The sequence below is a fragment of the Mercenaria mercenaria genome, chromosome 2 (assembly GCF_021730395.1).
Source record: "Mercenaria mercenaria strain notata chromosome 2, MADL_Memer_1, whole genome shotgun sequence".
Taxonomy (NCBI): Eukaryota; Metazoa; Mollusca; class Bivalvia; order Venerida; family Veneridae; genus Mercenaria; species Mercenaria mercenaria.
The window spans coordinates 51,994,399-52,013,654 of NC_069362.1; the positions used below are offsets into that span (position 1 = coordinate 51,994,399).

General features: G+C 35.3%; 2 protein-coding genes across 4 annotated transcripts in view; one reads left to right on the forward strand and one right to left on the reverse strand.

The window, feature by feature from the left end:
* Nucleotides 1-642, reverse strand: part of LOC123563959 (TGF-beta-activated kinase 1 and MAP3K7-binding protein 1-like) — a 51,506-nt gene extending 50,864 nt beyond the window's left edge. Inside the window, exon 1 of the mRNA XM_045357154.2 lies at nt 470-642. Coding sequence (XP_045213089.2) covers nt 470-529 — 60 coding nt within the window. The 5' untranslated portion in view covers nt 530-642. The remainder of the gene's footprint in view (nt 1-469) is intronic.
* Nucleotides 637-17,589, forward strand: LOC123563960 (LYR motif containing protein 1-like). Of its 3 annotated transcripts, none has more exons than XM_045357155.2 (5): nt 637-756; nt 6,258-6,473; nt 8,106-8,166; nt 13,921-13,952; nt 17,162-17,589. In XM_045357155.2, exons 2-5 carry the CDS (start codon nt 6,321-6,323, stop codon nt 17,276-17,278), a joined length of 363 nt encoding a protein of 120 aa, XP_045213090.1. In that variant the 5' UTR covers nt 637-756; nt 6,258-6,320; the 3' UTR covers nt 17,279-17,589. The 3 variants fall into 3 exon arrangements, with proteins under 3 accessions (XP_045213090.1, XP_045213092.1, XP_045213091.1); XM_045357157.2 differs by lacking the exon at nt 637-756 and adding an exon at nt 827-939; XM_045357156.2 differs by lacking the exon at nt 637-756 and adding an exon at nt 4,252-4,372.
* Nucleotides 17,590-19,256: the final 1,667 nt, after the last annotated feature.

Consider the following 19,256-nt stretch of genomic DNA (forward strand, 5'->3'; position numbering starts at 1 on the left):
TACTGTGTTGGTACGGGTGTTTTATGCTTAGTGATATGTAATACTTGGCATTTAGACGGATTGAATTTCATGTCCCATTTTGTTTCCCAGAGTTTCAGTTGCTGTAAGTCTTGTTGTAAGTAGGCTTGAATGGAAAGAGACAGTCAGAGAAAGGTAGATACCCGTGTCATCAGCAAAGAGTCGAACTTAAGAGTGTTTAAGAAAGTCAGGTAGATCGTTGATGTAGATAAGAAATAAGAGAGGCCCGAGGACCGAACCCTGTTTCTCAAAGCGATGGTAAAGTTTACCTTTACTAGCGTTCTTAACACAAATATTGCTGGACAGCTAGACACTTCCTTTTTTTTAATTATGGCTTGACCGTTTATTTACACAATGTCAATAAACGCATCAATATCCTAGACCTGTATAACATTCGAAACATTTTTACCAACAGACAAAAAAAAAATATATCGTAGACTACCGAGTTTACCTGCAAATCTAGCCGATTGGGTGAATTTACCGATCCGTTTGCTACCCTACTTTTAGACATAATCTAAACTTTGTTGTCTCTCGGAGTGTATCTGTAGGGTTTTCCAATTTATTTAGGTTCACTTCTTGTACTTTTGTTTCCCCATGGGCGCAGCCATTACGATAACCCGTATGTTGAATTATTTGCGCATGTCCAACTTTGACAGTTTGTAAACTTCCGCTTTGGGAAGGACATCAGTAAACACGTGCATTTGACATAAATAAGCGCTTGACAGTTGCTTTTACAAGGTTAAAACATAACTTTATGTGGATATTCATTTGATCTGATATGTCTTGTTAATCAAAAGTTGTGGTTAATATGAAATCTATACAGTGAACTCGCCTATTCCGAACCAGTGTGTAAATTGACTCATTTCCAAACGTCTCTGTAGGGTATACGACGCAGGACCACTTCTGGTATAAGGCGTCGGGGTGAGTGCGGTCGTTCAGTAACGATGTGTGAGAGCTGTTTTAAAGCTCTCTACTGTTTCTGCGCACGCAATATTGTCTTTCAGTTTATTCCAGTCCACTGCCTTAATAGAAAAAGGATGTCTGTATTGATCTGAGTTGGTGTTATTTACTTTGAAACAGTTTGAGTGGTTAAAGCAAAATTTTTCAACGATGTTTGAGCTGATGCTGTCACTTATAATTTTAGGATGTATACGTCTTTTATTAAGTACTGGTGTTAAATAACTGGTCTTGTTGATTGCCGACACCATACCCCAGATGATTTTATAGATAAAAATTAGTCTTGCCTGCTGTCTTTTTTCTTGCAGGCTGTCCAGGTTGAGTCTTTGTAACATGTCAGTAACACATCCATCTTCTCTGGAGTGATAGTCTTTTAAAATGAACCTTTCTGCGTGGCGTTGAATTTTCTCCAGGGAGTTGATATCCTTAACATAGTATGGATCCCAGATAATTGACCCATACTCAAGTGTAGACCGGACAAGTGAAATATATGCAAGTTTCCTACAGTCTTGGGCATAATTCCTAGGGTTCTGTCTAGCTAGTAGAAGAAATTTGACTTCTGGCGGACACAAAATATAACACTTCTTGGCATTAAATTTCATGCCCCATAAGTTCTCCCATTTTTCTAGTGTGTGTAGATCATTCTGTAGAAGAAGATAGTCATTATGTGAACGGATGGGTCTGTATAATAAACAATCATCAGCAAACAGGCGTACTGTAGATTTAACGGAATCTGGAAGATCGTTTATGTGACATAAAAACATAAGGGGACCGAGGACTGTACCTTGGGGAACTCCGGATTCAACATCTACACTAACCGAGTGTTCACCTTCTACGACAACGTTCATAACTCTATCTTTCAGAAAGGATTGTAGCCAGTGTAGTAAATTTCCACAGACACCGTAATTTTCTAGTTTTTGCAATAACTTATCGTGTGGAACAGTATCGAAAGCGTTAGAAAAGTCTAATATTGCTATATCCACTTGGCATTTTTTATCATAAGATACTAATAAGTCAATCATAGTTACTAATAACTGAGTTTCTGTCGAGTATCCTGACCTGAAACCGTGATTTCTATCTGTGAGTATTAAATGGTTTTCAAAGTGCCTTAGTAAGTGACCACATATAATATGTTCTAAACGTTTAACTGTTTAAGCAGCTGTCGCAAATACATCAAGAAAAACCGTAAGCTATGTTTTGGTTTTATATCTAATGCATTACACTAATAATTCATTGCTGGTAAATGTTCAAGTTATTCTTACATAATCCATATTTGAAACATTGTCCAAATGCTTTATTTTATCTTATGTGGAAATCTGACGAATGTAAACAAAAATGTCAGATTCAAGAAGCGCTTGCATTCTAGTTTTTTAACGAAATGAAACGAAAGGGAGATTAAAAAGAAGGACATTTTACGCTCTTTCCAGTCATACATCCCACATTAAAAACAACTTGACCATTGAGATGCCCAAAGAGGAAATATAGATCGCATACATTGTGCCTATTCAGAATCACACATTTTCAGTTCTGTTCTGCTGCATGTTGTTTAAGGATTGCAGAAAAAATGCCGATTCATTGTGTCCAAAATATTAATTTATGCTATTATTTTTACCCATGGCCAGATGTTAAAGAAAAAAGCAGAGGTATTTTTATACCATGTGACTATTTTATTCACAGGAAGGACAAGACCGCCCACATGACTGTTTTAAAACAACATATTTCAATAATGCCAGAGAAGGATGTCATGCCTATCGTTTAAGTCATTTAATTGGCCTTAAATACGATTATTTCTATTCCTAACATATATAATTTCAGTTTTCGATTCAAGATGTTAGTTTTATGTTGTTGTGGATAGTAATAAGAAAACCATTTCAGTTCATTTGTGGTGATTCGGAATAGGCGAGTGTGACCCAGATTACGCACAGTACCAGTCTGATCAATTACAGAAATCTGTTACAAACAATGTTTTGTTTCGAACTTCTTTTCACGTTATTTTGATCATGACATGTTTGTCCAGCATTTAAGATGAAATTTATATTTAAAATATAAACTTGACGAAGTAAAACGATAAAAAAATAAAAACTGGTTCGGAAAGGGCAAGTTCGCCGTACATTAAACACCAGAAGTGTACTGATGTAGAAAGTGTAGAATTTGATGAAACACTTCTTAGAAAATTCAGCAAAAATAAAAAAGAGGGCCGTGTGCTTGATTTTTTGCTAGGACAAAGAAGTTTTTATAGCTCTTTGGCTACACTGAAAAATTTGGACCTCACGCAATTTTCGTAATAGGAGTAGATCTATATGGGAAAATTGCAACTTTAATAACATTTTCGTGAAATTTTCATACAATGTCTAGACCTAGACTTCAATGAAACTTCTCAGTCATAAAAAATATATGGTCTATAATTTGGTAAAATAAAATGTATAGGTCCATGTGCTTATTTTTGAGATATCTGATCATGATTAAAGTGAACCGCACATTTCAAGCTAATTTTCAGACATTATTTTGAATTATTTCATGTGTCAGATCTTTTAATATCATATTTTGCATTTAGGAAGATAGTAACAGTGCCATTGTGATAAATTTAGTGGAAGGTTGCCTTTTATTCATTAAATAATTTTCATTTCTGTCGGCTGATTCCATGCTTTATTCTTAGTACGTTTTCCAGATAAATGATGTTACGCCATCACTTCCAGTTTATCAAACGTGCATAGATCTCAGTTCTTTGTTATATATAGCCAGATTTAGCTAATTTGTTACTTTTCTGGGACCTGTTTAAGCTATGAAACGTGCATGCACTCTGCACTTTTACATACGATCGGGTATTTATTAAGCAATACAAAATGAAGTTTTTAAAGTAAAATTTTCATGTTTTTTATTTTGAACACATTTTACAGAACACATATTTTACATCATAATTATATTAATCATAATCTAGGAAACTTTGACAAAAAAAATAAGACTGAAAAAGTGGGGGACGAAATGACCATTTTTGAAATCGTCAAGGGATATGAAATGACCAAAATGGGGATGAGTTGACTGGGGCACAAGTTTACTAAGGGACAAGTTGACTGTAAATTGTTTATGGGAGATCACTTCATGGCAGAGTTGGCAGGTTTGTAGTCGAACTCTACCGCAGTTTCACTAACGAGGGGATTCAGGTTTATGACGTAAGCTATTTCCACATGAGTCTTGCAACAGATTATCTATCTAACAATACAGCTCAGAGCACCTGCACAGCCCTTAAGAAAATTTTACCTATTCCATTGAAAAAACCTGTGGAATTTTTCATCCACCAATCAAAATGTACAGTTTTAGTCAGCTGTTAAATGACCTTCACCCAAGATATTTACAGGAAGTAAAGGTGAAATCAATACCAGCCTGTGGCCAGAAAAAGGTAAACGGCATTTGTAAATTAATGTAGAAGACGAGTACCAGAACTCAAGAAGATTGAATCATTCTATAAATAAAAAAAAAATATAATAAAAAAAAATGGTATTTTCAGATCAAAATTAATAGCAGATCATCTCATATGAAATTATGTGCAAGATATTTTTTTTTAAATTTTCATAAGTATCTTTGGCTATTTGTAGGGGGAAAATATTGCTATAAACACCAAAAAGAGGAATATCCAATACATAGACGCAGACTTTCATAAACATATTCACTGTGCATGTTACAGATTCCAAGGGGAAAATATAACAATTTAAGGGAAAATATAGCTTTTATTGGCTAAAGCGAACAGCCTGTATTTGGTTGTACAGATGTAGATCAACCATAATAATGATTATGACCTGGAGACACTCTTGTTTGGGACAGCAATTAAAAGAGTTTCCCTCCATTTGAACTAACTCTTGGTATAGTTTAAAGGTCACTAATTCAAAGCATTCCTTATTTCATATAAAAAATGACCAATTTAGATCAGATTTACGCAACTTTACAGAACATAACTATTTCCTACTTCTTGTGAAAGTACTACAGTGACTATAAATTGATGAAAAAATCGAAAGAAAATAGAGGGTTGAATAGTTCCTAGTGAAATGCTAGTCAGTGGTGGTCTGCCACCATAACAATTTATATGAAAATCCTTTAGGATCACAGAATGCAACCAAGAAGAATATTAGCAAACTCGGTTTGAATGAATCTGTTTATGACAGGTAATGAAATGTGCAACAACTCTTATGCCCCTGAGCACCGGCTTAAGCGGAACTCTATTACAGTGATACTGAATGGACTCCATGATCCCAAAGGACCAGAAAATATAAAAACACTGAATCCAAGTATGGGGAGACTTTTTACAGCTGCCACATGGCATTTAAAGATAGCTTTTAAATTTTGACAGTTAGTTGTAAAAATTGGTATCAGTTAATTTGTCACTTTGTCATAAAAATGATTACGTTGAACTTTTGTCTGTATGCCTGTAAACAAAGAGCCATCTGTTCACAAATTTGAAAGTATACTTTGTACAAACTCCCCAGTCTGGTGAATGAAGGTACCAGTAATATTAGTTCTCAACAAGAAAGCATCTGCCCTGATGAATACCATACTTTTGGGAGTCATTGACACAAAGTTTGCATTGTAATTTTGTTAAGAGAACAAGCTACAAGAAAATTTGTATTCATATTAGATTACAGCTCTAGATCCATAAATTATTTACTGTGGTGGCACAAGTTTAGGATGAAGAACTGGGGGTAGGTACAGGATGGGGCGAGTATCCCTGATATTATTAATTTACCATTGGCATAGGAAGACACGAAGATATATGATAACTGCATTGCAGACAACACTTGGTAGAATCCCATATGCAGTTCAAGGTGTGGTAACTCCCTCCTTGAGAGGGATCAGGGGGTCTGTCCTAGAAATTTTTAGAAATAAAGTGATGAAATGGTTGCCTGTGGCGCATTTTTGGGTCTAAGTTTTGAGTACTTAAATATGATTAATCTAGATGCAGAAAGAGACCAAGGCATGTAACAACCTCACATCATTTTGGTAAACCCCCAATGTTGTTCAAGCTCTAGGGTAGGTGCAGGAGTGAGTAATTCCCTCCTTAAGGGGGTCAAGGGGTCTCCCTCTGGAAATGATAGAAATCTAGGTGGTCTTTGGTGGTGCATTTTGAAGTCTTAATTTCACTATAGGTCCCTTTTCAGCCACACAGGCCTTCCCCACTGGAGCTGGGCTTGGGTTATTTACTTTCTTTTCTAAAACATTTTTTTTGGCATCCTGTAAAGTACTGCACAGGTATTCAGGTAAGCAACTAATATTAATATACTTTAATGTTTCAGGTCTGTATAAAGATTGGAAACCTGAATTAGAAGATGTAAATGTGAACTTGTCAAGTTTAAGAAATGGCTTTAAGAAAGGAAGTGCTAAGTTTGTATCGTCATATTATTAGGCTTTCATACAAATGGGAATCTGCACTTGGTAACCCAGGTAGTGATGGAGAGGAACAAAAATATGTAAGAGAAGAGGCCAGAAGACTGTTCAAGAAAAATAAAGAGGTAAATCTCTGCTACAAGGATTCATATTAACATGTCATCCAAAAAAGAAGAGAAGGTATATTGTGTTGTTTATGTCATTCATTTGATTGGTCTGTTTGTTAGTACATCTGTAGACCATAAGGCCAAAGGTCAAGGTCAAGGTGACTTCAAGACTGAAGACTGTTCTCAACAGTAACAGGAGAATGTTTGGACCTATGGCCATTAAACTTAATAGGCTGATTGCCTGTAGTCACTAATGATTGCTATCTTTTTCGGGGACAGTTGTCCAAAGGTCAAGGTTACAGTGACTTTTAGACTGGAGACTATTTTAGCATATGGCTGACAGTCTTTACAGGAAGATTGCGTGTTATATTAGTAGAACCCTATTTGTTCAGGGTCATGAGGTCAAAGTCCTCTGTTGTGTTTGGGCTGAAAATTGTTTGTATCAATAAATAAATGAGAGAATACTTGGACCTTTAGCAGTTTAACTTCTTAGGATAAGTAAGTGAACCTCATTATTTTAGGGGATCATTAGGTCAAGACCACTGCATACTTTCATACTAAAAATTATTTACCATAGACAGGCTTCCTGCTGCTCTTGTTTTATTTTAAAATTATTGTTTCGCTACTGAATTTCTGCAATGAAAGAACTAATAAACTATTATTTGGACAGAGAATTTCTGCTGTAGAAGATCCTACGTGGTGGTTAACTATAAATGATTTACAAACAAACAGTTGTATTTACCTATCAGAAAAAGTAAGAGTACCCTCCCCCCACCCCCCAGAAAAAATAGAAAATTTTGCAAAGGTGCTTTTTTAAGGGATTGGTATTAAATATATATATTCAAAAACTTGTAGTAGAGAACACAGAAGAGCATTGGAATAGAGATGCAGAAAATTTGTAATGACACTTGTATGGATAATTCAAAAGTACTGTTTTAAATACAAACTGAAAGTGGTTTTTAGCTCGACTATTTGAAGAATAGGGGAGCTATTCTACTCGCCCCGGCGTGAGCGTGAGCGTCACACAAATGTTAAAGTTTGCGTACCACCCCAAATATTTGCAAAGTCCATTGAGATATTGCTTTGATATTTTGTATACTTGTTTACCATCAAAACCCCAGTCTGAAAAAAGAAGGAGGCAACTCTATCAAGCATTTTGACTGAATTATGGCCCCTTTTCGACTTAGAATAAATGTTAAAGTTTGCGTACCACCCCAAATATTTTCAAAGTCCATTTAGATATTGCTTTGATATTTTGTATACTTGTTTACCATCATGACCCCAGTCTGTAAAAAGGAGGAGGCAACTCTATCAAGCATTTTGACTGAATTATGGCCCCGTTTCGACTTAGAATAAATGTTAAAGTTTGCATACCACCCCAAATATTTTCAAAGTCCATTGAGATATTGCTTTGATATTTTGAATACTTGTTTACCAGCATGACCCCAGTCTGTAAAAAGGAGGAGGCAACTCTATCAAGCATTTTGACTGAATTATGGCCCCTTTTCGACTTAGAATATGCTTATTGTAATGTTATAGTTTTACTCATAGCTTATATTATACTATCAAGCACTGAAAATAGTCGAGCGCACTGTCCACTGACAGCTCTTGTTTCAAATGTAATATATGAAAATATTTAAATGTTTTCAGATTACAGATGAAGAAGAAATAAGACAACACCTGAAAGAAGGCCAAACAAGATTAGAATTAGGTAATGAGGTAGAACTTGTTTCTCAGTTGAGTGCCTGTAAGTGGCTAGTTGTCCATTGAGCATATTGTACTGGTATTGTAATGATCTGGCTGTAAGTGGCTAGTTGTCCATTGAGCATTGTACTGGTATTGTAATGATCTAGCTGTAAGTGGCTAGCTGTCCACTGAGCATTGTACTGGTATTGTAATGATCTGGCTGTAAGTGGCTAGTTGTCCACTGAGCATTGTACTGGTATTGTAATGATCTGGCTGTAAGTGGCTAGTTGTCCATTGAGCATTGTACTGGTATTGTAATGATCTGGCTGTAAGTGGCTAGTTGTCCATTGAGCATATTGTACGTGTACTGTAATGATCTGGCTGTAAGTGGCTAGTTGTCCATTGAGCATATTGTACTGGTATTGTAATGATCTGGCTGTAAGTGGCTAGTTGTCCATTGAGCATTGTACTGGTATTGTAATGATCTGGCTGTAAGTGGCTAGTTGTCCATTGAGCATTGTACTGGTATTGTAATGATCTGGCTGTAAGTGGCTAGTTGTCCATTGAGCATATTGTACTGGTATTGTAATGATCTGCCTGTAAGTGGCTAGTTGTCCATTGAGCATATTGTACTGGTATTGTAATGATCCATTGAGCATATTGCACTGGTATTGTAATGATCTGGCTGTAAGTGGCTAGTTGTCCATTGAGCATATTGTACTGGTATTGTAATGATCTGGCTGTAAGTGGCTAGTTGTCAGTTAAGCATTGTACTGGTATTGTAATGATCTGGCTGTAAGTGGCTAGTTGTCCATTGAGCATATTGTACTGGTATTGTAATGATCTGGCTGTAAGTGGCTAGTTGTCCATTGAGCATATTGTACTGGTATTGTAATGATCCATTGAGCATATTGCACTGGTATTGTAATGATCTGGCTGTAAGTGGCTAGTTGTCCATTGAGCATTGTACTGGTATTGTAATGATCTGGCTGTAAGTGGCTTTTTGCCCATTGAGCATATTGTACTGGTATTGTAATGATCTGGCTGTAAGTGGCTAGTTGTCCATTGAGCATATTGTACTGGTATTGTAATGATCTGGCTGTAAGTGGCTAGTTGTCCATTGAGCATATTGTACTGGTATTGTAATGATCTGGCTGTAAGTGGCTAGCTGTCCATTGAGCATATTGTACTGGTATTGTAATGATCTGGCTGTAAGTGGCTAGCTGTCCATTGAGCATATTGTACTGGTATTGTAATGATCTGGCTGTAAGTGGCTAGCTGTCCATTGAGCATATTGTACTGGTATTGTAATGATCTGGCTGTAAGTGGCTAGCTGTCCATTGAGCATTGTACTGGTATTGTAATGATCTGGCTGTAAGTGGCTAGCTGTCCATTGAGCATTGTACTGGTATTGTAATGATCTGGCTGTAAGTGGCTAGCTGTCCATTGAGCATTGTACTGGTATTGTAATGATCTGGCTGTAAGTGGCTAGCTGTCCAATGAGCATATTGTACTGGTATTGTAATGATCTGGCTGTAAGTGGCTAGCTGTCCAATGAGCATATTGTACTGGTACTGTAATGATCTGCCTGTAAGTGGCTAGCTGTCCATTGAGCATATTGTACTGGTACTGTAATGATCTGGCTGTAAGAGGCTAGCTGTCCATTGAGCATATTGTACTGGTACTGTAATGATCTGGCTGTAAGTGGCTAGCTGTCCCATGAGCATATTGTACTGGTACTGTAATGATCTGGCTGTAAGTGGCTAGCTGTCCCATGAGCATATTGTACTGGTATTGTAATGATCTGGCTGTAAGTGGCTAGCTGTCCGATGAGCATATTGTACTGGTATTGTAATGATCTGGCTGTAAGTGGCTAGCTGTCCATTGAGCATATTGTACTGGTATTGTAATGATCTGGCTTTAAGTGGCTAGCTGTCCATTGAGCATATTGTACTGGTACTGTAATGATCTGGCTGTAAGAGGCTAGCTGTCCATTGAGCATATTGTACTGGTACTGTAATGATCTGGCTGTAAGTGGCTAGCTGTCCGATGAGCATATTGTACTGGTACTGTAATGATCTGGCTGTAAGTGGCTAGCTGTCCGATGAGCATATTGTACTGGTATTGTAATGATCTGGCTTTAAGTGGCTAGCTGTCCGATGAGCATATTGTACTGGTATTGTAATGATCTGGCTGTAAGTGGCTAGCTGTCCGATGAGCATATTGTACTGGTATTGTAATGATCTGGCTGTAAGTGGCTAGCTGTCCATTGAGCATATTGTACTGGTATTGTAATGATCTGCCTGTAAGTGGCTAGTTGTCCATTGAGCATATTGTACTGGTATTGTAATGATCTGCCTGTAAGTGGCTAGTTGTCCATTGAGCATATTGTACTGGTATTGTAATGATCTAGCTGTAAGTGGCTAGTTGTCCATTGAGCATATTGTACTGGTATTGTAATGATCTGGCTGCTGATTTGTCTTACTCTGTTTTATCCTCCCTTATTTGGATTTTTATGACTTTGATTAAGTTTATGACTCCTTGTATTAACCACTTAAGCTAAAGATAGAGACAGCTGTCTGTGGAATGGATGGATTTTGTCTGTAGCATCATCATCATTACACAAGTCCTTTTTAGTTCAGTTCCAATGGTTACACTTATAGCACATAGAGGCTGCCAGAGCAGTAAGAAAATAGATAGACCAGTAGATTTTCGTGAAAAATTGTAAGAAATATCTCAGTATCTCGACATCTATAGTTGTGTTTATATTGTTCTGCTTTTACTCCACTTTGTTAACAAGATCTATGAAATGGCAACACTATTTTCACTAAACTTGTCCAATGTGAAGGTTGTACTTAGGGATAAACGACATTATCTTAATTTTTAGCTCTTATCTTCATTTTTAGTTTGACTATTCGAAGAATAAGTAGAGCTATCGTACTCACCACACCTTGGTTAAGTTTTTCGTAACAGATTTGATTTTGACAAAATCTTTTGAGATAACGCTTTGAAACTTTCAACACTTGTGTACTATAACCATGTCCAGTTTTAGGCAAGAGTACATAACTCCATCAAGGATTTTGGCTGAATTATGGCCGCTTTTAACTTTCAAATCTTGGTTAAGTCTTTCGTACCAGTTCATATTTTGACAAAACCTTTTGAGATAACGCTTTGCAACACTTGTGTACCATCACCATGTCCAGTTTTAGGCAAGAGTACATAACTCCATCAAGGATTTTTGCTGAATTATGGCCCCTTTTAACTTACAAATCTTGGTTAAGTTTTTTGTACTAGTTCATATTTTGTGTACACTGTTTGACATATGGCTTTGAAACTTTTATCACTTGTTTGTTATAACAGTCTCTATCTGTATGCAAGAGTACATAACTCTGTCAATTATTTTGGCTGAATTATGGCCCTTTTTATACGCCCGTCTCTGAAAGAGCGGGGTGTATTATGTGATCACCTGTGGCGGGCGGGCGGTGTCCAAAAGCATGTCCGCTCTTTAAGTCGAACAGTTTTCATTTGATCTTCACCAAACTTGCTGACAATGTTTGTGGGCATAATATCTCGGCCAACATCGATAACCAGCCAAATCTCCCCAGACACTCTTGGATTATGGCCCTTGAATTAATCGAAAAACTGCAAATTTAGCCTTGTCCGCTCTCTAAGTTGAAACAGTTTTCATCCGATCTTCACCAAACTTGCTGATAATGTTTATGGGCATAATATCTTGGCCAAGTTTGATAACCAGCCAAATCGCCCCAGGCACTATTGGATTGTGGCCCTTGAATTATTTAGACGAGCGTATTTTTTGACAGTCTGGCACTCTTGGTACAATTTTTGTACAAGTCCATGTTTTGTCGGAACTATTTGACATGTGGCTTTGACACTTGAAACACTTATTTATCATCATGATTTCTATCTGTAGGCAAGAGTACATAACTCTATCAACTATTTTGGCTGAATTATGGCTCTTTTTGGACTTGGAAATTGGTTCAGTTTTCGTACAAGTCAATGTTTTGTCAAAACTTTTTGATGTTTGGCTTTGAAACTTTGAACACTTGTTTATTGTCATGATCTGCATCTGTAGGCAAGAGTACATAACTCTGTCAACTGTTTTGGCTGAATTATGGCCCTTTTTGGACTTGGAAATCAGTTAAATTTTTCATATCAGTCCATATTTTGCCTAATCTGTTTGTAATATGGCTTTGAAACTTTGACCACTTGTTTACCATCATAGTCTACATATTATGTAGGCAAGACTACATAACTATTACAAGGACTTTAGCTCAGTTATGGCTCTCTTTTGACATAGAAATTAGTAAAGTTTCGATTACCATTCCATATTTTGTCTAAACATATCCAAATCCACAAATATAGGTACATTTTTTGTCTTATCTATTTTTTTCCTTTGTCTGATAATCTCTGGTAATATTTTGACCCTGTACTTCCATCAATTCTTTGTATAGTCGAGCGCGCTGTCAACAGACAGCTCTTGTTTTTGCGGGGGATGGGAGGGGCAGTTGTAGAGTTGCCCTTGTCTGTCCATCCATCCGTCTGTCTATTCAAATTTGTGTAGTACGTATCTCAAAATGTACTGTGAAATCGTTTATATTAGTGGGGGACTAATTTTCAGGGATTTCGTGGTTTAGTCAATCAACGAAATTTAATCCCAATGAATAAGTAAATATCCCATTCATTTTATGTTCAAAAGTTGAAATCCACGAATTCATATCCCCACGAAATTGCCGTTCTGACCAAAACCATGAAATTTCATGCCCACGAAATTATATGATTTTACATTATTTGACCAAGTCATCAAACCTAAAAGGATTATTATTCAGCATGTGAAGTTGTGCATTTGGTGTTTTAGCCGGGATCTTACACAGCAAGATCAGAGTTATGGCCCTTGACTTAGTCAAAAATATGCATAAAAATGGCCTAAATGTTTGTGTCACATGTGTCTCAAAATGAATTTGACCTAGGCTTATGAAACATAAGGGGAATATTATTCAGTATGTGAATTTGTGCACCTGGGGTTTTGTTTGGGATTTCTGTCCATCAGTTATGACCCTTGATTAATTAAGTAAAAAATATGCATAAATGGCATACAAGTTTGTGTTGCATGTATCTCAAAAAGTATTTGACATAAGAGTTTTAAAATATTAAGAGATTATTATATAGCATGTGAAGTTGTGCACCTGGTGTTCTGTTTGGGATTTCACTTAACTAGACCAGAGTTTTGGTCCTTGACCTAGTGAAAAATACACAAAGTGATTAAAAGTTTGTGTTGCATATGTCTAAAAAATATTCACCTTGATTCATGAAACTATGTACTGTGAACTCGTGTCCTATGGACACACTTCTTGTTTATATGCATGAAGGAATCGCAAAATAACTTTTTAACATTTTAAAAGTGTGGGATGATGACATGTTTGTTTCACAGGTCCACTTTCTACAGGTGAGTAAATGATTTACATGGTCTGAATGAGTCTGCTTCCTGAAAATCTTAGGATTTATTTATATATTTTCTACAAAGGCTGTGATGTTTAAAGGATGGGTTATTGATAAAAATATCAACAAAGTTCAGTGTAGAGTAAGTTTGTCCATAGAAAGTTAATCAGCATGAAAATAATCCACCACTCTAAGATAAATGTTGACAAGTAAGAAACATTTAGCACATTTTATGCCAGATTATTAATGAATATACTTGAGTATATTGGAGTAAACGTAAGCCTAGAAATACTTACTTCACTCATTTCTTATTATATTCCAGCTATCCACTACAAGAATCCCTATCCCAGACCTGTAAGTACTTTCTCGTCTTATTCCATATGTTTTACATCTATTAAATACTTAGGCCATGACAGTGTTCTCTTGATTTGATCAGAGATTAAATTTTACCTCTATTAATATTGAGGGTATGACACTGTTATCCGATTTGATCAAAGATTAAGTTTTACCTCTATTAAATATTGAGGCTATGGCAGTGTTATCCGATTTGATCAAAGATTAAGTTCTACCTCTATTAATATTGAGGCTATGACAGTGTTATCCGATTTGATCAAAGATTAAGTTTTACCTCTATTGATATTGAGGCTATGACAGTGTTATCCGATTTGATCAAAGATTAAGTTTTACCTCTATTAAGTATTGAGGCTATGGCAGTGTTATCCGATTTAATCAAAGATAAGTTTTACCTCTATTAATATTGAGGCTATGACAGTGTTATCCGATTTGATCAAAGATAAGTTTTACCTCTATTGATATTGAGGCTATGACAGTGTTATCCAATTTGATCAAAGATAAGTTTTACCTCTATTAATATTAGGCTATGACAGTGTTATCCGATTTGATCAAAGATTAAGTTTTACCTCTATTAATATTGAGGCTATGACAGTGTTATTCGATTTGATCAAAGATAAGTTTTACCTCTATTAATATTGAGGCTATGACAGTGTTATCCAATTTGATCAAAAATAAGTTTTACCTGTATTAATATTGAGGCTATGACAGTGTTATTCGATTTGATCAAAGATTAAGTTTTACCTCTATTAATATTGAGGCTATGACAGTGTTATCCAATTTGATCAAAGATAAGTTTTACCTCTATTAATATTGAGGCTATGACAGTGTTATCCAATTTGATCAAAGATAAGTTTTACCTCTATTAATATTGAGGCTATGACAGTGTTATCCGATTTGATCAAAGATTAAGTTTTACCTCTATTAATATTGAGGCTTTGACAGTGTTATCCAATTTGATCAAAGATAAGTTTTACCTCTATTAATATTGAGGCTATGACAGTGTTATTCGATTTGATCAAAGATAAGTTTTACCTCTATTAATATTGAGGCTATGACAGTGTTATTCGATTTGATCAAAGATAAGTTTTACCTCTATTAATATTGAGGCTATGACAGTGTTATTCGATTTGATCAAAGATTAAGCTTTACCTCTATTAATATTGAGGCTATGACAGTGTTATTCGATTTGATCAAAGATTAAGTTTTACCTCTATTAATATTGAGGCTATGACAGTGTTATCCGATTTGATGAAAGATAAGTTTTACCTCTATTAAATATTGAGGCTATGACAGTGTTATCCGATTTGATCAAAGATTAAGTTTTACCTCTATTAATATTGAGGCTATGACACTGTTATCCGATTTGATCAAAGATTAAGTTTTACCTCTATTAATATTGAGGCTATGGCAGTGTTATTCGATTTGATCAAAGATTAAGTTTTACCTCTATTAATATTGAGGCTATGACAGTGTTATCCAATTTGATCAAAGATAAGTTTTACCTCTATTAATATTGAGGCTATGACAGTGTTATTCGATTTGATCAAAGATTAAGTTTTACCTCTATTAATATTGAGGCTATGACAGTGTTATCCGATTTGATCAAAGATTAAGTTTTACCTCTATTAATATTGAGGCTATGACAGTGTTATCCGATTTGATCAAAGATAAGTTTTACCTCTATTAATATTGAGGCTATGACAGTGTTATTTGATTTGATCAAAGATAAGTTTTACCTCTATTAATATTGAGGCTATGACAGTGTTATCCAATTTGATCAAAGATAAGTTTTACCTCTATTAATATTGAGGCTATGACAGTGTTATTCGATTTGATCAAAGATAAGTTTTACCTCTATTAATATTGAGGCTATGACAGTGTTATCCAATTTGATCAAAGATAAGTTTTACCTCTATTAGTATTGAGGCTATGACAGTGTTATCCGATTTGATCAAAGATTAAGTTTTACCTCTATTAATATTGAGGCTTTGACAGTGTTATCCAATTTGATCAAAGGTAAGTTTTACCTCTATTAATATTGAGGCTATGACAGTGTTATCCGATTTGATCAAAGATAAGTTTTACCTCTATTAATATTGAGGCTATGACAGTGTTATTCGATTTGATCAAAGATAAGTTTTACCTCTATTAATATTGAGGCTATGACAGTGTTATTCGATTTGATCAAAGATTAAGTTTTACCTCTATTAATATTGAGGCTATGACAGTGTTATTCGATTTGATCAAAGATTAAGTTTTACCTCTATTAATATTGAGGCTATGACAGTGTTATCCGATTTGATCAAAGATAAGTTTTACCTCTATTAAATATTGAGGCTATGACAGTGTTATCCGATTTGATCAAAGATTAAGTTTTACCTCTATTAATATTGAGGCTATGACAGTGTTATCCGATTTGATCAAAGATTAAGTTTTACCTCTATTAATATTGAGGCTATGACACTGTTATCCGATTTGATCAAAGATTAAGTTTTACCTCTATTAATATTGAGGCTATGGCAGTGTTATTCGATTTGATCAAAGATTAAGTTTTACCTCTATTAATATTGAGGCTATGACAGTGTTATCCAATTTGATCAAAGATAAGTTTTACCTCTATTAATATTGAGGCTATGACAGTGTTATTCGATTTGATCAAAGATTAAGTTTTACCTCTATTAATATTGAGGCTATGACAGTGTTATCCGATTTGATCAAAGATTAAGTTTTACCTCTATTAATATTGAGGCTATGACAGTGTTATCCGATTTGATCAAAGATAAGTTTTACCTCTATTGATATTGAGGCTATGACAGTGTTATCCAATCTGATCAAAGATTAAGTTTTACCTCTATTAAATATTGAGGCTATGGCAGTGTTCTCTTGATTTGATCAAATATTAAGGCTGACATGCATTCAATGTGTTTTGGCATACTACACACTCATTTGAAATTTTAATGTTTTATTACTATTAGATTTTATACTTAAAAGAATTTTATATGGTAGATCAAAACGAATACAAACAAGTTAAGGAAAATATGAAAGTTATACCATGACTTCAGTTCTTTTGGCTTTCGAGGTCCCCCCCTCCCCTACAGGTTTATGTTGCGTCTTACTTGGGGACATTCTTTCAAGACAAAGATTGCTACTTCTTAATAATTTAGCAACTACACTATCTTACTTTATTGAAGGTATGATTGTTTTTCCAGGTACATTTACCACAGCATGTATTACACTCACCAAAAGACAAAAGATTAAAGGCCCAGAGAAGGAAACTAGAACAGTCAAAACCTATTTATATAAAATCATACGAGGATGAATCCTGACACGCCTAGAGATAAAGTCTCTTTTAGGAATTGAAGGAATTGTAAATAAAGAGCTTGATATGTTGGAGTATCTCCATGTAGAATTTCAGTATTTTTGTATAAAATGCTAGAATATCAATAAAGAAATTTTTATTTGAGTTAGTAAATGACATTAACTTTTGAAGTTAGCATGGGCATTAATGTCATAAACTAAAGGACACATTTCTGATTCTTCATGCAGTATAGAATTCATGTTTTATATGTTTTACAGAACTGAACTGATAAATCTATCTGCTTAATATAAAGTAAAAAATAAAGTTGTTGCAAGTGCAGACAGTGTCATAATTGTTTTTCTTGAAGTATGGAAGTTTTATGGAGACAAAATGGACTCGCATTTATGGCTTATTATATATGTTTGAAAAAGTGGAACAATTAATTTATTGCTGTCAGTCTGTCCAAAACCGTTTTCACCTCAAAACTTGCGCAATAGTGAGCTTATTTTTAGCTCGACTATTCGAAGAATAGGGGAGCTATCCTACTTACCCCGGCGTTTGCGTGAGCGTGAGCGTTAGCGTGGGCGTGAGCGTCACACAAATGTTAAAGTTTGCGTACCACCCCAAATATTTTAAAAGTCCATTGAGATATTGCTTTGATATTTTGCATACTTGTTTACTATAATGACCCCAGTCTGTAAAAAGGAGGAGGCAACTCTATCAAGCATTTTGACTGAATTATGGCCCCTTTTCGACTTAGAATAAATATTAAAGTTTGCGTACTACCCAAAATATTTTCAAAGTCAATTGAGATATTGCTTTGATATTTTGCACACTTGTTTACCATCATGACCCCAGTCTGTAAAAAGGAGGATGCAACTCTATCAAGCATTTTGACTGAATTATGGCCCCTTTTCGACTTAGAATAAATGTTAAAGTTTGCGTACCACCCCAAATATTTTCAAAGTCCATTGAGATATTGCTTTCATATTTTGCACACTTGTTTACCAACATGACCCCAGTCTGAAAAAAGAAGGAGGCAACTCTTTTAAGCATTTTGACTGAATTATGGCCCCTTTTCGACTTAGAATAAATGTTAAAGTTTGCGTACCACCCCAAATATTTTCAAAGTCCATTGAGATCTTGCTTTGATATTTTGCATACTTGTTTACCATCATGACCCCAGTCTGTAAAAAGGAGGAGGCAACTCTATCAAGCATTTTGACTGAATTATGGCCCCTTTTTGACTTAGAATATGCTTATTGTAATGTTAAAGTTTTACTCATTGCTTATATTAAACTATCAAGCACTGAGAATAGTCGAGCGCGCTGTCCACTGACAGCTCTTGTTGTTGTATATGGGTGTACTGAGGATCTTCAGATGATGGTCTACATTGGTTTCTGTCAAGATTAGTTTTTAGCAAAGTAATGGCCCATGTACATGTACTTCATTTTATTCATGTTTTCTGCATCCTTATCCACCATGCATGCACATATAAAGCCAATAATTAGGGTGTGCAATAATGATCCACTGATCGGTTACAATCTTGTATATTGCTGTACTTACATCACTGTTGTTGCAGGTATGGAGCTAAATTTGTGATGGAAATCTAGGTGTTGAATTACAATTCTAGTTTTAGTTGACTAATTTTTATGTCTTCCGAAGGGAAAGTATATACAGTGTAACTTCCGAAAACCGGACCTTCTGAAAACCGGAAACCTTTGAAAACCGCACGAAACTCAAGGTCCCGTTTTTTCTGTTCTTATTTCTATATATTTTTAACCTCTGAAAACCGGAACTTCCGAATTCTGAAAACCGGACGATTTTTGAAGCACCGTTTATATTTTAACACTAAAATTGACTTCTGAAAACCGAACAGCAAAATATTTGCTGGATTAAAAGTGCCACCTGATAATCCAGAAACGCTGTCAACATGTTCTTTTGTTTATTTATTAGCGGTGCGCGTTTATTCTGACACGCTATATAATCACAATGATCATTTGATG

Bases quoted from the DNA above. Each gene is read 5' to 3' on its own strand.
- LOC123563960 (XM_045357155.2), top strand. From the start codon at position 6,321: ATGGCTTTAAGAAAGGAAGTGCTAAGTTTGTATCGTCATATTATTAGG. The intron at 6,474-8,105 runs GTAAATCTCTGC...AAATGTTTTCAG, and splicing joins TGTTCAAGAAAAATAAAGAG to ATTACAGATGAAGAAGAAAT. The intron at 8,167-13,920 runs GTAATGAGGTAG...ATTATATTCCAG, and splicing joins CCAAACAAGATTAGAATTAG to CTATCCACTACAAGAATCCC.